Source organism: Gallinula chloropus (genome assembly GCF_964237585.1).
Source record: "Gallinula chloropus genome assembly, chromosome: 2".
NCBI lineage: Eukaryota > Metazoa > Chordata > Aves > Gruiformes > Rallidae > Gallinula > Gallinula chloropus.
Window position 1 is genome coordinate 163,124,642 of NC_140086.1, and position 22,008 is coordinate 163,146,649.

Sequence of the window (22,008 nt, forward strand, 5' to 3'; positions counted from 1 at the left end):
CGGGGCCGCGGCGGGGGCCGGGCTGACACGGCAGCTGGACGGCTGGAGCCGGGGACGAGCTGGAGAGGAGAAGCCGAACGGACGTGACCGGCCTGGCAATGGGGCCGCGGCGAGCACAGCGGGGCTGCGGGCACGCAGCGGGCAGGGCCCCAAAACCGAGCAGGACCTCCAGAGCAGGCAGGACACCCCCCCAGCAGACAGGACCCCCCAGCAGGCAGGACCCCCCCCCAGCAGGCAGGACCCCCAGAGCAGGCAGGACCCCCCCCCAGCAGGCAGGACCCCCCCAGCAGGCAGGACCCCCCCCCAGCAGGCAGGACCCCCCAGCAGGCAGGACCCCCAGAGCAGGCAGGACCCCCCCAGCAGACAGGACCCCCCAGCAGACAGGACCCCCCAGCAGTCACACATCTGAGTGGACAGGCCGGCACCGGGGAGCCAGGCACAGGCACAGCCCTGGGTGTCTGTGTGGGGATGTGTGGGCACAGAGCAGCCCCCCAAGACCCACAGGGACCCCCCGAGACCCACAGGGACCCCCTGCCCCCCGACCTCAGGCTGCCTGGAGCCTCGTGGGGGGCACATGGGACACGTGCTCCCTCCTGGCCCCGCAGCATCGGGGCAGCACCCAAATGCAGCAGGGGACACACAGCCCCTGTCACCCTGCACCCCAGCCCTGCAGGGAGGTCACAGCAGTGTTGGGGGCAGCCCCATATGTGGGGACCCCCCAGGCTGCACACGGGGAGGGGGCTCAGACATCCCCTGCCCCACTTGCCCTGTGGCCACCCCTTCCCCCATGGGCCTGAGCTCTGGGCTGCTCCAAGGTCACCGCGGCGCAGGAACGTGCTGGTCACAGCAGCTCCTGCATCCTGGGCTGGGGAGGGATGCTCAGGGCAGGGTGGGGGCCCCCAGAGCAGTGGGTGCTCCCAGAGGAGCCCATCCCAGTGCCCCCCAACCCCTGTGTAGGACCCACACCAGCTCAGGGACAACCCCCCTGTCCAGCCCATGACAAGGGGCAGCTGTGGGGCTCGTGTGCAGGGGCTGGGGGAGGGCAAGGGGAGCTGGGGGGGTCCCATCTCACCCCCCCAGCAGCCCCAGCGCCTGGCTGGGCTCCCCGTGCTGGGAACAAGCCCCTCTCTGTCCCTGCTCAAAGGGGGATTGAAGGGGCTGCACCTGCTTAATATTCCCAACGCTTCCGCCCCTGGATGCGTTTCCAAGGGGACCGGCCGAGGGGCCGCAGGGATGGACCGGGGGACACGGCTGTGACAGCCAGGGAGAAGGATGGGGAAAGGGCATCGGGGTCCCCAGCAGTGCCCAGGGTTGGGGGGGGGTCCCTCCCCTGGGTCCCCACCGTGGCAGCAAGGGGCTGGTGGCAGGCAGGACCCCAGGGCTGGTGCTGGGGATGCCATGTGTGCCAGGGACACGGAGCCCGGCTTGGGCTTCACCCCAGGGTGCTGAGCACCCCAGGGAGGAGGGACCTTGGCCCAGATCCCCTGGGACAAGCGGGTGTCAGGTCTGGATTGGGCCCCCCAGCCGCCATCCCTGGTGAGCGAGGGAGGAACCCGAGGGTCTCAACACCCTCCATGGGGCAGAGCTCGGCCACTGCTTCAGGGAGAGGAGGGTCTGCGGTCAATGCCGTGCTCCAGGCAGGGACACCCAGCTGGGGGGTGGATTTTGGAGCCCCCTCCCCATGCCAGGTGGGTAGCAGAGGCCTAACGCATCATACTATGTCGTGACACTGATGTTTGGGGCCAGGGGAGGAGCAGAGCCCCAGGTGGGTGGCAGAGCTGTCATGGGGCTGCTTTCATCAGACCTGCTGAGGGTTCATCATCACTGGGGGCAGAGGGGTTTGGGTGAGGGGCAGTGGGACAGACAGACAGTGGCAGTAGGACAGACAGACAGACTGACGGCTCTTCTGTCTCCCAGAAGGAAGCGAGTGGCAGAGCTGGTGGCTGCTCCTGGGACCCTGTTTTCCTGGGGGAGTCACCCAAAATATTAAGAGCCTCAGAGTGCAGCCACGTTCCCAACCTGTTTTCAGCCTTTCCAGAGGAGACCTGTGTGTGCTCTGTCCGTCTGTCTGTCCTGGGAGGGGTCACACATGGCCCAGCAGGGATCTCACCCCACATCCCTTCTCCTCCCAGTTCAGCACTGGGATTGGAGGTTGTCCATGGGTCTTGTCCTGCCTTGGGCTTCCCAAAAACCCATGGGAGAGGCTTTGCCCAGCACCCCCCAGCTCTGTGTCCCCACCAGCACCCAGCTTCAGCTCTGGGAGCCCTTGGCTCAGCCCCACATCACAGCAGCAGCCGTGGGGCAGCCCCACACCAGCACCTTTCTCCCTCCATCCCCAAGAGCAGCTGGAGGCAGATCCACTCCAGCTCTGCCTGGGGCAGGTGACAGGCTGGATTAGGATCAGGGACGCCACGGGGATGGACAGACAGACAGACAGGAGGGAGGCACAGCCTGGGCTCCTTCCCATCAGCACAGCACGGGGGAATCACCTCATCCCAAGGGTGCCCCCACAGACTGTGACCCTCCGGGGTAATGGGGGGTTGGTGGTGGGGACAGGATGGACCAGGGGTGGTTGTTTCTCCTCCAGCTTTTCTTCCTCCCACTGTCTGGTCCCTGGCTGCCTGCTCGACACCCTCCCTCTGCTCCAACCACCCTTCTCGCCAGGAGCTGCAATTCCTGAGTGTGGGAAAGGCCCAAAGAAATCCCAGCTCCAGGAAAAGCTGAAGGGAACAGAGGGGGTCAAGGTCGGTGCTCTGTGCCTCAGCTCCAGCACCACTCCCCCCGGCTGCATGAGCCCTTCCCTGCCTCCCTCCATCCCTCCATCCCTTCCTCCACCCCTCCCTGCCTCCCACCATCCCTCCATCCCCCCCTCCATCCCTCCGAGCCTCCTCTCCCGTGCGCCAGAGCCACGGGCTGGGCTCAGCTCAGCCAGGCAGGGTTTTCTTGGGACAGCTCTGCCCTTGATGGGGGCTGGCACTGTGCAGGGCACAGCTCTGAGGTGACGAGCCCCGATGTGACACCGAGAGCTGGAGGAAGCTGTCTCCTCCTCCTAAAATCCACCTTCAGCCTCCTCGGCACTCCCCCGCCGCCTTCACCCCCAGAAGCCCCTGAACGATCCCTGCAGGGAACAAATTCCCTCCCCACGCATCAGTCAGACACCAAACCTGCTCCCCACACCCAGCTGATCCCCAAATTGGCATAATTCGGAGCCCTCAGAACAGGAGCAGGAGCAGCTGAGGAAGGATGCTGGCAGCACCGGGTCCTGCGGTGCCGGAGCCCTCCCAGCCCTCTCCCAGAGGGATGAGCGAGTGGGTGTCTCCCAAACCCCGGCTCACACGAGGAGCTGGAGCGTTTGGCTCAAGGATTCAGCGGTGCAGAGGCAGAGCCGGGCTCCAGGAGGAGGCAGAGCCCCATCGCCTGAGCAGTCACTGGCTTGTGCTCTGGTTTCCAGCCGTGCTTCTCCGTGGCTGCAGAGGGAAAAGGTGGGAGAGGATTCACACAGACCCACTAATGCTCAGAGCTGCAAGGACCAAGAAAAACACCTGAGTAAAATGGGCCTGAGCTGCTCTGGGGAGAAGAGACAGCAGGGAGCTGTGACCTGAGGACTGAGCATCGTGTCCTGAGGATTGAGCATCACTGTGTCCCAAGGGCTGAGCATTGCTGCATCCCTAGGAGGGAAGCATCACTGCATCCCTAGGACTGAGCATTGCTGCATCCCAAGGACCAAGCACCACAGCATCCTGAGGACCAAGCATCATGTCCTGAAGACTGAGCATCACAGCATCCCAAGGAGGGAGCATCACTGAATCCCAAGGACTGAGCATCGCTGCACCCCAAGGAGGGAGCATTGCTGCATCCCAAGAAGGGAGCATCACCACTGCATCCCAAGGAGGGAGCATCACTGCATCCTGAGGATCAAGCATCGTGTCCTGAAGACTGATAATCACTGCATCCCTAGGACTGAGCATCGCTGCATCCCAAGGATGGAGCATCACTGCATCCCCAGGACTGAGCATTGCTGCATCCCAAGGATGGAGCATCACTGCATCCCTAGGACTGAGCATCGCTGCATCCCCAGGAGGGAGCATCACTACATCCCCAGGACTGAGTGCAGCACCTTGGTGCTGCTGTGTCCCACACGCCTCATGTTTGAGGTGTTCACAAGGCCTGTGGGGACAAACCACCCCATGGCACCCAGGGATGAGCCCGCTGTGGGCACCAGCACCTCCTCCCCTTCCCCTTCCTGGCACAAGGAACCAGCTCAGCCCTTGCAGTTTTGCCAAGAGGGCACCAAATGCACCTCAGAGATGGTTTTTAGCTTCAAGGCTCTGCTGCTGTTACTGCCCAACACCAGGACAAGTCCAAGTGGCTGTTTCATGGACAAGGAGCAAGGACACTTTCCGCAAGGAGAATGAAGGGGGGAAGCTCAGAGGAGCCGAACCCCAGTGGTGCCACATACCCCATACCCCTCACAGCAGGTCAGGGGTATTTAATGGCCTCCAAGCCTCAGGTGCTGTTTCATGGGGGAGAGGAAAGCAGGAATCACAGCAGCAGAGAGGACCAGTGTCAGCCCTGTGCTGAGCACCCTCCCTGGGCACAGCCTGTCGCTGCTCCAGTGGGTTTTCCGTAGCCTCCTGGTTGCCAGCGCCCGGAGCGAACACGGGATTCCCATGGAACGCATCCCACAGGGATCTGGGGGCTCTGCCAGCAGCACGGGATGAGTGCTTGGCAAGGAGATGGCCCTCGGGGTCTCCAGCTGGGATGGGGCTGAACCTGAGCCATGGAAAAGGCTGGTCCAGGTCTGCTGGAGCAGCACCACTCCTCCTCCTCCTCCTCCTCGCCAGGGTCCACAACACCCACCCGGGTGGGCAACCTTGGTGTGGGGACGTGTGGACAGCAGCACTGCCACTCACCCCAGGCTGCTGGTTTTGGCAGAGGCACCAGTATGAATGGAGAGAAAAGGAGGGAGTTTGGAAGAGTGATCCCAGTGCATCATCGCCTGTAGGGTCCTGGGTGCTGCCTTCACGGGGCACCTCGTCACCCCACAGCTCCCAGGGCTGCTCCAGGGGCCCACGCTGTCACCCCCTGGCACCCAGTGGAAGGGGGACTTCCCAGGGGGGCAGCGATGCAGACACACAGCGATGCTGCTCCTAGAGAGCCAGGGAAGGGACTGGCACCAGCACAGCCAAAGCCCTCGGTGGGTGGCTCGGATCCGCGCTGCCACCAGCTGGCTGGGGCACGTCGTGTCCTCGTGGGATTTGGGGGAGCAGCTGTGGGGCTGGTGATGCCCATTGGTGCTATAAAACCCCCCAAGCTTGAAAAGGAGTTTCCAGCCTCCACAAATCCTTTGTTTTAAAGCTTCTTTGGGGAGAAAGGCAGAGGAATTGGGGTAACGGTGTCAGAGCACAATGTGCACCCACCTTTTTAGGCACCCCAAGCTCTCTGGGTGTCCCAAGGTGTATTTTTGGGTTGAAGTCTGACAAGAGAAACCCCAACCAAACAGCAATGCAGGTTTTTAGGGGGCACAGGACAGGGAGCTGGGGATGCCAGGAGGGAGATGGGGACAGGCAGGGTCCTGGTCCTCTGCTCCACTGCTCCTCCTGCCATGAGAAACTCCTGGCAGTGACATCAGTCAGCCAAAGAGCTGACCCTGCAGTGGTTATCAGCAGAGGGCCAGTGAAGGTTCTGGACAGGGCAGAGGACTCAGCACCAAGCAGAGAAGCTGCCACCCACCCTCACATCTCCAGAGAGCTGGCTGCAGTTTGGCAGAGGACTCAGGGCCCCTTTGGAGCCCCGTCCTGAACCCACCTTACCCCAGGGCTGTGAAGAGGGATGAACCTGCTCGCTCTACTCCATGCCCAGCCCACTCCCACCCCATCACCAGGCTCAGCTCCACCTCCACCCAGCAGAACCGAGGTCCCCAAGTGCCTCTAGCTCTCCACTGGGCTGTTAATTACTGGCACAGCCCAACCTCAGCCCCCCAAGAGTGCTGCAGGGGGGGAAAGGGACCCGACCCCCCACAGTGAGCAGGATCATCTTCAGCCAGATCAGGCTGAGCCAGCTCATGGACCTGATCATCTGCTGTGTCTGCAAGCATCTGAAGGTCCATGAAGAGAAAAAGCTGCTCAAGAACTGGCACTATGATCCCCCAGAACCTTCCCCTTCCTTAGGCAAAGTGTCTTCAAGGTGAGGGAAGTGACAATGACCGGCGGTGCGGCAGGATGGAGGGTGCAGTCACAAGGGATGATGACCCTTGCTGAAGACATCTGGAGAGGGATGGATAGTGCACAGAGCTCCTGTTCATTCCCTTCCCTACCTTCAGGAGCATGGAGGAGCCCACCAGCCAGCAGACCCCAGGGACCTCCCAACACCAGCAAGAGGAATCCCCGACTGGGCACGGGGCATCCTGTACCTGCACACATCTCCATCCCCATCCTTCTCCTTCATCAGCTTCAGGGAGCTGGGGACCACAAGCATTACAGCCCCTGGATGCCTGGGAAGAGGAGCTGATAGATCTTCAGAGGAAAAAGCCCTTATGAGGAGAAGCAGTAGCAGGATTTCAAATCCAATCCAGATGGGATTCCCAGTTTAATCCAACAGGCAAAGGATACCAGCAGCACCCAGAGCCCCGCAGCAGCGACAGAGAGACCTGAACCAGCATCAGAATTAAACAAGTAAGAGTGAAGCTGGTTGGGGAACAGGGGAACAGCAGGACCCTGCTAGGTCAGCACACCCAGGCCTCCCCTATTCTCCTCTGTCAATTCAGAGCATGATTCAGTGGGGAATGGGGAATGGGAGCCGGAGCGAGTCAGTGCAGTGGGAGAGTGGGAATCAAATGGAAATGATCCTATGAAGCCTCAAATGCTGGTTTGACTCCATCCCCCCTTCACTGGGCTTTTAAACCTGAAATAACCACTCCTTGGAGCCTTTAATCCGGAGTCTCCCACCTTGCCGGGAGAGCAGCTCAGGCTTTGTGTCCCCTGAAGCACAGCTGGAGATACAGCCCCAGAATCACAGGGGTTGGAAAGGACCCCCAGAGCCCATGGGGTCCCACCCCCTGTCCAAGTAGGGTCCCTAGGACAGGGGCTGGAATCTCTCCAGACAAGGAGACTCCACACCCCCTGGGCAGCCTGGCCCAGGGCTCCCTCACCCTCACCAGCAAGAAGTTCTTCCCCACATTGGGGGGAACTCCCTGGGCTCCAACTTGAGCCCATCGCCCCTTGTCCTGTCCCCACAGACACTGAGCAGAGGCTGCCCATGGCCCCCTGGCTCCCACCCTTCAGCTCTTGAGAACCAGTGATCAGATCCCCTCTCAGGCTGCTTCTCTCCAGGCTGAACAGCCCCAGCTCCCTCAGCCTTTCCTCCCAGGGGAGATGCTCCAGGCCCTTCAGCATCTCTGTCCCTCCTCTGGACTCTCTCCAGGAGATCCCTGGCTGGTTGATCCCAGGGAGCCCAGACCTGGACACAACACTCCAGCTGGGGCCTGAGCAGGGCAGATGAAGAGACCTAGATGGATGGTACCAACAGTTCTCAGCTCACCCAGGGAGGGGAAAGGAGAGGTCAGGCCAAGAGCTTTGTACAAAACCCACTTTTTGTTTGGTTTTTTTTTTTTTTCAATTTTATTTCACAAAACCAGGTGGAATTGGCAGGAATAAAACCAGCCCTGTACACAGGATCAGATGAAAAAAGTCAGGAGGTGGAGGATTATTTATACAGAAAGACGACCGCGTGGAGAACTGGGGCTCTCCCAAGGGTCACCACCAGTACAGTAAAAAATAGTCTCCACCCTGATCCTTTATATTTGAAGTTGATCAAGCTAAAAACAACCTGAGGTGATTCTAAAACCAGACTAATGCTCTGAATAACCAGAAAGCCCCACACTCACCCCAAAAAGCCCCCGGAGGGAAAGGTAACAAGGGGAGGAGGTTCCTTGGGCTGAGGGAGGCAGGGCCCGGCTGTTCGCTGCGAGGCACTGTGGCTTCTCCAGAGCTCCATGGTGGAAAGGGTTGTTCCTACACTGGGGAAGGAGGGAGGTCCCTGGAAGGGGTACACCACGTTCCCAGGACCTGGGAAGTTCAACCATTAACATCACTGAGTCCATCACCCGAGCGCTCCTGGAAGCCAATCCTGAGCGTGGCGGGAGTGGTTCTGGGGGCTGAGGGTTATTTGGGGGATCTCATCTCTCTGGGCAAGCCTCAGGCCTCCACCCCACATGTGGTGGGCAAGAGCTGCCCTTGAACCACGCCAAGCTGTCAGAGCTTCAGCTGAGCAAGGCATCAGACCCCCTCACGCCAGGAAGAGGATGACCCTTAAGAGCAGGGCCCCCACCACGGCCAGCAAAGGGTTTGTCGTGGTCACTGCCACCAGGCAGCTGTGGCAGGCTGGAGGCCTCGCTCCAGGAGCACTCCTGGGTGTGCTGGTTGAAGCCCTTTCCCTTCCCCACAAGCCCATGGGAGGTCAGTGAGCGGAGGGCGATGCCTGAGCTGTCCCAAAGACACGTACCTGGAGGTAGTTGTGGCATCAGCGCCCTGGCCATCCCATCCCACCCCATCCCAACCCCATCCCATACCCTAGCACTTCCTCTCTATCTACTTCTATGTTTTTTTTGTTGTTTTTGTTCATTTTAAAAAGTAAAAAGTATATGCTCCAAAAAAGAGGGACTAAAAATCATGGGTTTATTCCTCAGTTGGCTACTGTACCAATCTACTCAGGGGAGGGTTCAACTACCACCTTCAAAGGCAAAGGAAAGGGAAACGCTGGAGCAAGAAAACTCCTACCATTGAGTGGTTGCATTCCAATTGATTGGCTCCTAGCTGGATCAATGTTTTCTTTAATAACTTAGTGAGGCAGCCCTGGGCTTCAGCTACTGCCCTTAATGATCAGGGGGCTGTGCTGGAGGTGCTGGCATTCCCACACCTCACACCTCACACTCTCCAGCACGCCCTTGTTTTCCTTCTCTGCTCGAATCCCTGGTTTGGCAGCTGGTCTCAGTGCTTTGCTCTGCCTGGAGACCCCAAACCATGAAGCCACAGGTGGAGAGGGCACGTGGCTACACCCCAAAACTCAGTTAACACCTCTGCTGCAAACATTTGGGGTTTGGGGGGGGGGGTTGTTTTACCCTTTCTGGGGGAAGCCCAAGCTCAAAAACACCGAGATGAGAGAAACCAGAGGTGAGCTCCAAAAGGGGAGTGGACCAGAGCATTAAGGACTTCCCATCAGCAACATGGGAAGCACCACCAGCATCTTCAATCCCAGCCTTCCCAAGGGAATGCTGAGGACTGCCAAGGTTACGAGCGGTGGGGAGAGGCTGGGGGGGCTGGGGAGGGGGGAGGGCGCTGTGTCTGTGTGCAGGTACACACACAGGCCCGGGGCAGGCCAAGGGGAGGTGAAAACCTCCTGAGGGAACAGAAGGTAACTGAGGAATTCATTTTTGGTCACCACTATGTTGCTGGAGAAGTTCCTTCTTCCGTGGCGGCTTAGGGAGCGGCTGAGGCTGGGGGGGCTCCTGCTGGAGGTGGGGTCACCCCTTCTGCTGGTGGAGGCGGCTGTGCCGGAGGGGGATCTGCAGGGAGAGGAGAGAACAGTGAGCAGGGTGCTGGGAGGGACCCCAATGCCAAGAGGGGACCCTAACTCCAAGAGGGGACCCCAACGCCCAGAGGGGACCCCAACGCCCAGAAGGGACCCCAATGCTGAGAAGGGACCCCAACACCGAGAGGGAGCCCAGACCTGGACACAACACTCCAGCTGGGGCCTGAGCAGGGCAGAGCAGAGGGGGAGGATCCCCTCCTGTCACCTGCTGCCCACACTCCTCCTGATGCCCCCAGGATCCCATTGTCTCTCTCAGCCCCCAGGACACACTGCTGGCTCATGGCCACCCTGTCACCCACCAGCACCAGGTCCTTCTCCTCAGAGCTCCTCTCCAGCAGCTCCCCCCAGCCTGTCCTGATTCCAGCAGTTATTCCTTCCCAGGTGCCAGACTCTCCACTTGCTTTTGTTGAACCCCATCTGGTTCCTCCCTGCCCAGCTCCCCAGACTGTCCAGGCTCACTGGATGCCAGCACAGTGTTCCTCCCAGCTTTGGATCATCAGCCTACTTGCTGAGAGGGGACACTACCCCCTCACTGAGGTCCTGCCTGTAGATTACAGCTCTTTTCCATTTAAAATAGATGACTTCTTTATATAAAATATATAGGATTTTATATAAACAGCACTTAAGCTCTCCCAGCATTATGTAGGTTAAAGCAGAGGGATCCACAGATGCAGTGAGGAGGAAGAAGGAAGCACAGGATACAAAAGGCCGGCTCTCACGCACGGAGAGGAGATGCTAATGGGACATGACTGACTTGGTTAGCAGGGGAGGGGGGGAAAAACCCACCCAGAAATTAAGATAAGGGAGGAGAGGAAGGAGAAATGCAACCTGACAGAAGGGATTCCCAGAGGCTCAGAGAAAGGGAAGGAAAACTGAGGGATGCTGGAGTACTGGAAGGATAAGGAGGCTGGATGAAAACAGGGTTGAAATGAAAGCTGTGCTGGGTTGGTATCCTCAGCAGCTCCCTTCAGCTGAGGCCCAAATGGGGTGGCTTCCCCCAGTTATTTTTTGGGAGAGGCACAAGCCATCACAGCTCCTGCCTGTGTGATGACAGTTATGGCAAGTGACATTTTGGGGGGGAGGGGGTAAAACCACCACAGGCCAGTGGCTTGTCCCAAGCTGCAAGTGACCTAGGGATGGTTTATGCCCCAAGGAACTCAGACCAGAGCCCCCTATGCAAACCAGACCCTCTTCCCTTTTCCTTCCTGGGTTTGGCCACATCCTCCCCTCCTTCCCAAGAACCACCCACACTTCAGCCTCTGACCATAGCAGCCTTTTTCATCTGGTGTAAAATCAGCTTTGTTTTGGAGCTGCTGAGCTTTACACCACACAAGGATCATTCCCAATTAACCTTTTGCTTTGTCCTAATTAGGATTCCCTCTTTTTAATTTCAGGGCTTTCAGTAACGTGAAGGGAATGGATTAAAGCTGAAGGAGGGAAGGGTGAGAGGAGATATTGGGGAGAAACTCTTTGCAGAGAGAGTGGTGAGGGGCTGGAAGGGGCTGCCCAGAGAGGGGGTGGGTGCCCCGTCCCTGGGGGTGTTCCAGGCCAGGTTGGCTGGGGCCCTGGGCACCCTTGTGTAGCTCCAGGCCTGGAGGTTGGTGTCCCTGCCTGTGGCAGGGGGTTGGGGCTCTGGGACCCTTGGGGTCCCTCCCAACCCTGACCTGTCTGTGATTCTATGATTCTAAGGTCCTGTTGGACTGAGTTATATCCTGACCTCCACTACATAAGGATTCAGCCATAGTTACCTCCTGCACCTCTACCACACGTTCTTCTAAGCCAAGAGAGGCTTTTGACAATGGCCAGGGAGCCTCAGCGTCTTCAAAAATAAAATAAGGGATGATATAAATAAAGATAAAGGACTGTGGAGCATGTTTGGATGCCTTGAGGGGAGAGAAGCACTTAAAGCTTCAAGCACACCTCTGGCACCAGTCTCTGGCCTCTGACACACAGAGAGCTCGTTATTCCTACGGGATAACAGGGTTTCACCTGTCCAGTGACTTCTCCAGTGACAGGAAAGCCACCCTGGGTCTATTGAGGTCCATTTCCCAGCACAGCCCCACTTACACATGCCGTTTGGAGCTGCTAGAGGAACACGGGGCCCAATGAGGTTTCCTGACATGGGTGACATGCCGGGCGGGGGGGCAGCGCTGCCGGCTGGGTGGATGTTGGCGGAGACACTGGGCATCATCCGGCCTGGCATGGGCTGTCCTGGGAGCATGGAGCCCGGTCCTGGCATCTGACCTGCAAGAGGAGTGAGGAGACACGGTTAGGAGAGGTGCTGTTCTCCAAGCAGTGACACAGTAACACCCTCAGGTGTGAGAGACAACTCCACCCGTGCCTTGAACAGGGAAGGGGACACCTTCCATCCCACCGTGTCATCGTGCGCCCCACGGAAGGACCAGGGGGCACCTGGCATCACTCAGAGCAGCAAGAGGAAGGTGACACTCACAGTGGAATCACAGGATCCCAGAGCCACAGGGCTCGAAAAGCCCTTTAAGCCCATCGAGTCCAACCATCCCTGTCCTGTGCTGACCCAGCTCCCTGAGCACCTCATCTCCCCTCTGTTAAACACCCCCAGGGCTGGGGACTCAGCCCCTCCCTGGGCAGCCTGTGCCACAGCCCCACAACTCTGCCAGGGAAGAACTTTGCCCTCCCAGCTGAGCTGACCCTGCCCTGGGGCAGCTTGAGCCCATTGCCCCTCCTCCCAGCTCCTGGCCCCTGGCTGCAGAGACCATCGCCCACCTCTCTGCACCCTCCTGCCAGGGCAGGGCAGGGCAGGGCAGGGCAGGGGGGAGAAGGGCTCCCCTCAGCCTCCTCTGCTCCAGGCTCAGCACCCCCAGCTCCCTCAGCCACTCCTCGCAAGCTTTGCTGCTCTCCAGCCCCTTCCCCAGCCTGGTTGCCCTTCTCTGGACACGCTCCAGGACCTCCAGCTCCTGCTGGGACTCAGGGGCCCACAACTGGACCCAGCACTCCAGCTGCAGCCTCCCCAGTGCCAAGTAAGCCACACCTGAAGAGAAGCCCTGCTACAAAGGCACCTGAGAAGGATCTAATGAAGACAGCACTCTAGTCAGGAGGCATCAAAGGAAACACCTTAAAAGGAGCAGCCATGAAGCCTGATGGATTCATTTAACTCAAATCACACAGTTAAAACTCAGGAATTTCCACTATAAACCCCCCTATTCTGATGTGAGGGGGGGTCCCCAATAAGTCTTCCTGGTGGCCCAGCTCTGTAGGAGACCATGACATTCCAGCCACACACAGGACTGTCAGAATCACCATGTTTTGGACACCTCCAACCTGCTGACTGCTGCTTTAAAACCTCATTTGCAGAGATTATTTTGCATAATCCAATTAGAGTTACTTTTACACCCCTACACAAAGGTAGGGTGTTCCAGTTGGAAAAGCAGCTATTAGGCACGGATTGTAAAGGTTCCTTCAGCTCCTTTTACCCAAACCCCAGGCAATTATCTGAAATAAAGTGTGACAACAGAACCCTGGAATGAGGGGAAGGGAAAAAAGACCCAAACATACATAAAAAGCACCAAAGCCACGGTAGGGGGTAAAGCTGAGAGTGTGGGAGCTCTGGAATTGGGATGGAGTCAGCACAAACACTACTCATCACAGAGTCACAGGGGTTGGAAGGGCCCCCCAGAGCCCAGGGGGTCCCACCCCCTGCCCAAGCAGGGTCCCTAGGACAGGGGCTGGAATCTCTCCAGACAAGGAGACTCCACACCCCCTGGGCAGCCTGGCCCAGGGCTCCCTCACCCTCACCACCAAGAAGTTCTTCCCCACATTGGGGGGAACTCCCTGGGCTCCAGCTTGAGCCCATCACCCCTTGTCCTGTTCCCACAGACAGTGAGCAGAGGCTGCCCATGGCCCCCTGGCTCCCACCCTTCAGCTCTTGAGAACCAGTGATCAGATCCCCTCTCAGGCTCTTCTCTCCAGGCTGAACAGCCCCAGCTCCCTCAGCCTTTCCTCCCAGGGGAGATGCTCCAGGGCCTTCAGCATCTCTGTCCTTCCTCTGGACTCTCTCCAGGAGATCCCTACTCTTCATGAGCATCCTCTGGTCAGGGGTAGGACCATACAGACCCCCCAGCAATTTCAGACAGCCACAGCAGGCTAGAGATCCAGCAGGCTCAGCCAGAGCTGAGTTGGAAAGGAAACACCTCAGCACTCCACAGTTTATCACCAGAAGACCAGCAATGTGTGCTGTAAAATAACCCTGGGATCAAAAGCAAACCTGGCTCTTTGGGGACTGTCACTATTCAGTAGCAGATGCATCTGCTCAGGGACCATGGCTGCCTCAGAGGGGAAGCCCACCAGCCATCCCAAATCCTTCTCCATCACAGAAAGCTTGAGGAACACTGGAGAGTGCTCCAAGCACACAGGGACAACTGCTGAACAACTGCTATAGGGGAAAAACCCCATCAAAGTGATGAGCTTGCTCCACTTCCACAGCCTTTGGTGCCATGTCCTTCCAGAAGGTGCACATCTTGGGGATCTGAGGCACTCAGGGGCTTGCTCAGCCCTGGTTCCTGTAGTTCCATGGTAGTCCAAGCCAACAACATGCTCTCTGAGGAATACAGGGCACCCTTGCCAGAGAGCAAGGCAGGATGAGAGTGTAAGGGAGCAAAGCAGAGCCATGAGCAGAAGAACCCATCCCACCACAGCCCCTGGTTTCACACAGTCCCAGAGATCTGTGGCTGTGGTGTGCTGAACCACCTTAAATTCCCAGGGACTCTGAGGCATCAAACCATGCCCATGTAACATGGGAGGTCCTGGGCAGGCAAACAAGAGGTCTGTGTGCCAGCCCAGCGCTGCTTGGTCACAGGAGCAAGACCAGCTACCTGCAAGCAGGAGATATGGAGCTCTACCCAGCCCATGGGGTTTCTCAACCGTTAAGGAAGGAGAAGAGCTGTAAATTTACCCCTGGACACGCTCCAGTGCTGATCAGCAGAGCACATCACAGCACTTCATCACCTCCAGAGCAGGAGCCGCCGAGCTGTGGACATCTGAGTGGCATCAATGTCCCCAAGATTAACAAGGGATTCCCCTTGGAATCCTTAACGTCCCATAAAGGAGGGAGGAAACGTGGGACAGTTCCTAAAATTACCTGGTGTGTCTTTGTGGGTACCTCAAGGTGACCAAGCCCCACACACAAGAGCTCCAGCAGCTGGTTTCCCTTGTTTTGGTTGGAAAAGGATCTTCAAGATCATCAAGACCAAGTGCTCTGCAGCCGAGTGGGATGTTCCCCAGTGTGACCCATTCGCCTTCCCCTCCTCAGCATCAGGCTGTGAGAAGCTGCAGAGTTCCCCTCGTTCACACAAGGGTGGCAGGGACCTCAGGAGGTCTCTGGTCTCACCTCCTCTCAAAGCAGGGTCAGCTCTGAGGTTCCAGACCAGGTTGCTCAAGGCTTTGCCAAGACCTGACTGCTAAAAGCACCAGGCATGGAGACAGCATCACCTCTGCATGTCACCTCTTCCAGTGCCTGACCTCCTTACATCCAGCCCAAACCTCTCATCCTCCCAGCCCAAACCTCTCTCCTCTCCTCCAGCCCAAACCTCTCATCCTTCCAGCCTGTCACTCAAGAGTTCTGTTTTCTCCACGAGCCCTCAGAGGTACCATAAGGCTGCTGGTAGGTCCCTCCAAAGCCTGCTCTCCACGTGGGGGAAGCTCTCAGACCCTGGGACCATCTTTGGTGGCCCTCTGTTGAACTCACTCCAGTTTACCAATGCCTTTCTTGTCCTCCAGATGCCATCTGACAACTGCTGAGCAGGATAACCACAGCTCCCACTCTGCCTCCCACACTCCTCTTGGTTCAGCCTGGGATGCTGCCGGTCTACGCCGGCTCGGTGCCCAGCAGGACCCACGGGGACATTCCCACAGAGCTGCTGCTTGGGGTCAGCCCTCCTGGGTCAGGGGCCGTGCATCTGTCCTCACTGAGTCACACAAGGCCTCTGCCAGCCCTCAGGCCCATCAACTGATCATCCCCAGATGAGTGAGGACTGGAGCAGATGCAGCATGAATTCACTGCTGCTGGCATCCACCCATCTGTTCTGGCCCAGCTCCCTCTGGGATGGGGATGGGGCAGAAGGGGCACAGCAGGGAACACGGGGACACCGTCAGCGAGAGCACGGGCTGGGCTGTGGGAATCCACCGGTGTTGGAGCAGGGTCAAGAGCTACAGGACCTGTGGTGCTGAGAGACAAAGGGCTGGTGGGTTTGGAAAGGGGTGGAACTGCCCCACAGCAGGCTCTGCCACTGGTTCTGCTGCAGTGCTGAGCCTCCAGGGAGCTTCCAGCCTGAGCGTGGCAGGCAGACAAGCAGGTCTCCTCCGTCCTCCACGGCAGACACCAGGCAACGCTCCAGGAGTCGGGATTTCCCCTCACTGGTGACACACAGATGTGGAAGCTTCTGATGTGCCCACTGTTATGGGATGACCTGTGGTACCACAGTCACAGCAGCTTGGGGTTTGGTTGCTGGAAGTTCTGGGTGGGATATTAAGGAAGCCCAAGAATTAGGAATTGAATCCTGTCTCACCAGGCTGGGCTGGCCACAGTACCCAGTGCCCACCAAACCCCATCACTCACACCACATCCTGACCACTCCCCCCTCAAACCAGATTGTTTCCAAGAAAATATTCTAGTCTTCAGCTTCCTTTCTCCATGGAAGGAGTCCTCCAGGAGGAGCTTGGATCTTCTGCTGCTGCTTCTGCAAACAGAGCCTGTCCCTTAGGGCCCTGAACAGAAGAACACCCGCTGCAGGTTGGTTCTGTTGCACAGGCAAGGGGGGAATTTGAGCCCCTGGCTCACTGCACTGATATTCCTGGGTGGTTTGAGGTCTTCTAGAGGACTCAAGATAGTATTTAATAGAGAAGGGGGCTCAGTGCAGAGACTGATGTACAACTGATACCCATCAGCTCCTGGGAGAAAGGATGTCAGCTCGTTACACATCCAGGGTCACTGGTGGCATGGGAAAGGCCTACAGGCAGCTTTTATTCCCTCAAATCCAGAATTCAGGGTGGCCATGGAGGTTCTCAGAAGCCTGCCTGCACAGAATTTGGGCTGGAGCCCCTCTGCTCTGGAGCCAGGCTGGGAGAGCTGGGCTGGCTCAGCCTGGAGCAGGGAAGGCTGTTTGTGGGGAGAGCTCTGAGCCCCTTCCCATCCCTGGAGGGGCTCCAGGAGAGCTGGATAGGGGCTGGTGCCCAGGGCAGGGAGGGCCAGGCCCAGGGGAACGGCCTTCAGCTGCAGGAGGGGGATGGAGAGGGGCTGGGGGGCAGAAATCCTTCCTGGGGAGAGGGGAGGCCCTGGCACAGGGTGCTCAGAGGAGCTGGGGCTGTCCCGGGATCCCTGGCAGGGTTCAAGGCCAGGTTGGATGGGGCTGGGGGCACCCTGGGCTGGAGTGGGGGTGTCCCTGCCCTTGGCAGGGGGACACTGAGGGGTCTGAGGGCCCTGCCTGGGGGCTGGTGATTGATGGGGGAACACAAATCCAAACCACAGAGCTGTGGTTCAGCAAACCAGGAGATGGGGGACCCGAGGAAAACCCGCCCTGCGAGCTGGAACTCAGCAGGAACCTCCACCTCTCCCAGCCCAACTTCCACACACCTCCAAGACCCTCTACACACTAATGAAGTGATTAATAATTAAAAACCTCTTCTGAAGCAGCCAAAGCTGTGTCAGACTCACTACACACCGAGTGGCTTCTCAGGAGGCCTCAGCTCCATGGCTGGGCACGCATCCCACCCCCAGGAGAGAGAAAGGCTGTCGAGCAGAGTCAGCAACTGATGTTTTACATTCAAATCAACCTCAGCCAGGCTAAAATCCCCACTGAACAAAAACTCTATCAGCTTTAAAGAAAAGAAGTTGCTTCTTTATAAATTCAGAGCGTGTCCTGCCTCCAAATCTCCTGGTGGTGCTGGTGGGGAAGCACCATCCCTCCTACCTGGACCGGGGAAGCCGTGAAGCTTTTCATTTCCTCTCTGAAATCCTGGGAGATTTAAAACCAGCAGCACCACAGGTTTTATTCTGAGGATACACACATGAGAAGCTCCTCTGTGGTCACAGCTGCCTGGGTGTTTTTTTCCCTATCCTGCTGTGGTAGGCAAAGATTTTATCTGAGAAGTAGCTTAAACTGCTTGTGGAAGGACAATCCTATCGGGTATCAGAGCTCCTCCATCCAGGAGCTGAATGGTAATCAAGCAACACCCAACCAAACTGGGATTAGGGAAGGGGAAATTGCTCCTGCAGCCAAGATGAAGGCCAGTTTCTATAGAGAATGTACTGTTTTTTTAACCTTTTCACAAGAGATGCTGCTTTGAGACAGTAGCTCAAGCATGAAATGTGCAAGTGTGACCTACATAAGGGATGGAGCTTAAAAACCAGCAGCCACAGTAAGAGATAAAGCCAAAAGGTTTGATAAAATGAGATTTAGCAGACTAAAAAAAACCCACCACACACAGCCCTTTACACGTTAAGAGCTCGTAGGCATTTTCTAACATGGGCTCTGGAGCGTTGTGCTGTTAGCAGACTGCCAGCTGTGGGCTCACCTCGCAGCAGAACGGATGAGGGGCAGCTGGGGAAGGATCTCTGAGGTGTCTTTCTCTGTTAAAGAAGCCTCTGTCTCTATTCAATCAGCTATTTGAGGGGCACCAGGGTGGGAAACCGTTTTCATAGAATCATAGACTGGTCTGGGTTGGGAGGGACCCCAAGGGTCCCAGAGCTCCAACCCCCTGCCACAGGCAGGGCCACCAACCTCCAGGCCTGGAGCTACACAAGGTTGCCCAGGGCCCCAGCCAACCTGGCCTGGAACACCCCCAGGGACGGGGCACCCACCCCCTCTCTGGGCAGCCCCTACCAGCACCTGGTTTTAGGGGGTTCCTTTTGGTGTGACATCCAATGGAGCAGCAGGAAGCTGGGAGCTGATGCAAATCCTCCTGTGCATCCCTCCCTGCTCACAGGGAGTTGTTGCCTTTGGTAGCCAGGATTTCGGAGAGGGGAAAGGCAGAGCTGGACTCCAACCCTGATCCTTGGACATGCCTTGCTGAAATCTCACTCTCCTACCTACCACTGAGTGAATAGTTTCACCATTTGGAGACCCCCCCAGGGAATCACAGAATCGCACACTGGTCTGGGTTGGGAGGGACCCCAAGGGTCCCAGAGCTCCAACCCCCTGCCACAGGCAGGGCCACCAACCTCCAGGCCTGGAGCTACACAAGGTTGCCCAGGGCCCCATCCAGCCTGGCCCTGAACACCCCCAGGGACAGGGCAGCCCTGCAGTGCTGGAGCTGTGCTCCTCTCTGCTCCTCCTTCCCACCAGGAAAGCTTTTCAGCAGGGCTGGAAACCCCTCCCTCCACCCAGCCTCCTCTCCTTCAGCACGTCCTCTCCCTGCACACGCTGCAGCAGACAATCCCCCAGCCAAGAAGTGTGAATAATTAACCACAATAACTCATTTAGCATCAGGTCTCAGGGGGGAGGGAGAATTTCCACTTCACTTGTGTTTCCCTCACTCCCCTCCAGCACTGAGGACAGACACCCCCCAGCACCGAGGTGCAGCCCCCCTCATCTGAGACACCTCCCCAGCTGAGGGCTCCCCGTTATTTGCTGAGGACACAGCCCACCTGACAGAAGATACTTTGTCATGAAGCTGCTGTGTGTGTGACACAGGCAAGGACAACCGCTCCACAGCACCGGTCACCTTCAAATATGAATGAATCTTCAATAATACATTCCTAGGAGGAGTTAGGAGCTGCTCAGACCTACCAGAGCAGCTCAGCAAGATGTTAAGAGGACTAAAATATCATCCAGCATCCTCAGAGGAGTGACTGTCCCCTCCCTGACTCTTATTTACCGTTCCAGCCCCATAATACCTCTGCCTCAACCAGGTTTTTAACATAGCAGAGAGCACCCAAGGTGGTGTTAGTATTTCTGGATCCCCAAACACCTTGTAAACCCCCCACTTCTGCTTTGGGTCTGAAACCACTTACTGACTGACAGCCCCTTGAAGGGGAGAGTTAATTAATGGCAGCTTTTAATGCCTATTTATCTCTGTCCCACTGGGAGTTTTGAGAAGGTTCTCTATTACAGGCCACAGGTATCACCAGTATGGGGCACCTCTCATGTCAGAGAGAATGGGGGCAGGCTGGAAGGAACTGGGAACCTTATTTCCTGATACAATGACAAAGTACTTCAGCTTTTCATGGTGAAATACCCATTGGTTAAACACCCCCAGGGCTGGGGACTCAGCCCCTCCCTGGGCAGCCTGTGCCACAGCCCCACAGCTCTGCCAGGGAAGAACTTTGCCCTCCCAGCTGAGCTGACCCTGCCCTGGGGCAGCTTGAGCCCATTGCCCCTCCTCCCAGCTCCTGGCCCCTGGCTGCAGAGACCATCGCCCACCTCTCTGCACCCTCCTGCCAGGGCAGGGCAGGGCAGGGCAGGGGGGAGAAGGGCTCCCTTCAGCCTCCTCTGCTCCAGGCTCAGCACCCCCAGCTCCCTCAGCCGCTCCTCGCAAGCTTTGCTGCTCTCCAGCCCCTTCCCCAGCCTGGTTGCCCTTCTCTGGACACGCTCCAGGACCTCCAGCTCCTGCTGGGACTCAGGGGCCCACAACTGGACCCAGCACTCCAGCTGCAGCCTCCCCAGTGCCCAGCCCAGGGGCACAAGCCCTGCCCTGGCCCTGTGGCCACGCTGGCTCTGACACAAGCCACGATGCCCTTGGCCTTCCTGGCCCCCCGGGCACACTGCTGGCTCCCGGGCAGTCCCAGGCCCCCAACACCCCCAGCTCCTTCTCCCCAGCAGCTCTCCAGCCTATCAAGCAAAACCTTGGGCCACAACAAACCAGTAAGAGTCCCGTGGCAACTTTCTGACCCCAACTCTATTGAAGAGATTTGGCTTAACAGCTTCTGCCTCTGACCCCAGAGGAGCTGTAAGCTGGAGTTTATTGTTCTTCCTCTTCCCATGTAGAAATGCCTTTTGGGATCCTTTCATCACTTTGTTTCCCACTGTCTCTTCAGCTTTCATCAATCCCCTTAAAGCCACCCGATGCTGCGTTCTGTTCACGGGCTGCTGACCCACTCAGAGTCACTTACTAAGGTCAGAAACCTGTTTGCAAACATCAGTGAGAACCAAGGCAGAGCCTGGAGGTGAAGCCATGCAGGGGGTCTCCATCTCCAGGCACCCCTCAGGGCTGGGGTTTGGAGGGGATCTCCATCTCCAGGCACCCCTCAGGGCTGTGGTTTGGAAGGTCACCCACTGGTGCTCCTCAGTGACTGCTGAGCTGTGTCAGGATTTCTCTCCAAGCTGAAGAGAAGGGGTCAGCCTGTCCCACTGAGCTGTTTGAGGAGCAGGCAGAGGCTTCTCCAAGCCTCCAAGCAGCTCTTTAGATCCTAATGAAGAATTACATCGTGGTATTGAGTGCTGAAACTAGGCACCTTAGGGAGAGCAGGTTGGCACTGGGCAGCAGCCAAGGAGGGAACATCAACAGCTCTGAGCACTGAGGTTCATCTCCAGGCCTTGAGCAGCCAAGTTCTTCCCCACATTGGGGGGAACTCCCTGGGCTCCAACTTGAGCCCATCGCCCCTTGTCCTGTCCCCACAGACACTGAGCAGAGGCTGCCCATGGCCCCCTGGCTCCCATCCTTCAGCTCTTGAGAACCAGTGATCACCTCAGCCTGTAAAAAGAGCCCTTTGCTCTGCAGGTGAGATCTCTTGGGCTGCAGGTGAAGCAGCCAAGCCCAGCTTGACTCCAGAGTGCCTCCAAATCCTCCCCTCCCCAAAACCAGCAAACCAGGGAACTGTGGGACTCTGTGAAGGGTGAGATCCCATCTCCACACAGCACCAGACACTTCTCTGTCACAGGAGCCACAAGCTGCTCCTCAGCCATCAGTCTGCCACCCTCTAAGAGGGGGTGGTGGAGAAGTCAATCTATTGATTAACTTTAATGAAACCCCAAAGAGAGATGTGCTAATTAACACAGCACCATGTTCCCCACCACTGGAAGGGATCACTGGGGATACACAGGGCCCGGACAATTATGCCAGGGCTGAGGCAATGATCAGAGAATCCCAGCCTGGGCTGGGCTGGGAGGGACCCCAAGGGTCCCAGAGCTCCAACCCCCTGCCACAGGCAGGGCCACCAACCTCCAGGCCTGGAGCTACACAAGGGTGCCCAGGGCCCCAGCCAACCTGGCCTGGAACACCCCCAGGGACGGGGCACCCACCCCCTCTCTGGGCAGCCCCTTCCAGCCCCTCCCCACTCTCTCTGCAAAGAACTTCCCCCCAGTCTCTCCTCTCCCCCTTCCCTCCTCCAGCTTCACTCCAGCCCCCTTGGGAAATGGATTCTGGCTCTAAAACATAAATAAAGACCATATTTTATCCCACTCCCAACTCAATTCCAGAAACAACCTCAGCAGCTCCCAGAACAGCACC

General features: G+C 57.8%; 1 protein-coding gene across 1 annotated transcript in view; it reads right to left on the minus strand.

Moving 5' to 3' along the window:
* Window positions 1–8,574: 8,574 nt before the first annotated feature.
* SMARCC1 (SWI/SNF related BAF chromatin remodeling complex subunit C1) overlaps window positions 8,575–22,008 on the minus strand; it is a gene marked incomplete at its 5' end in the record, with an annotated part of 88,495 nt that continues 75,061 nt past the window's right edge. The window contains 2 exons of the mRNA XM_084260521.1: window positions 8,575–9,562; window positions 11,656–11,832. Of these exons, the coding sequence (XP_084116647.1) occupies window positions 9,477–9,562; window positions 11,656–11,832 (263 nt within the window). The 3' untranslated portion in view covers window positions 8,575–9,476. The remainder of the gene's footprint in view (window positions 9,563–11,655; window positions 11,833–22,008) is intronic.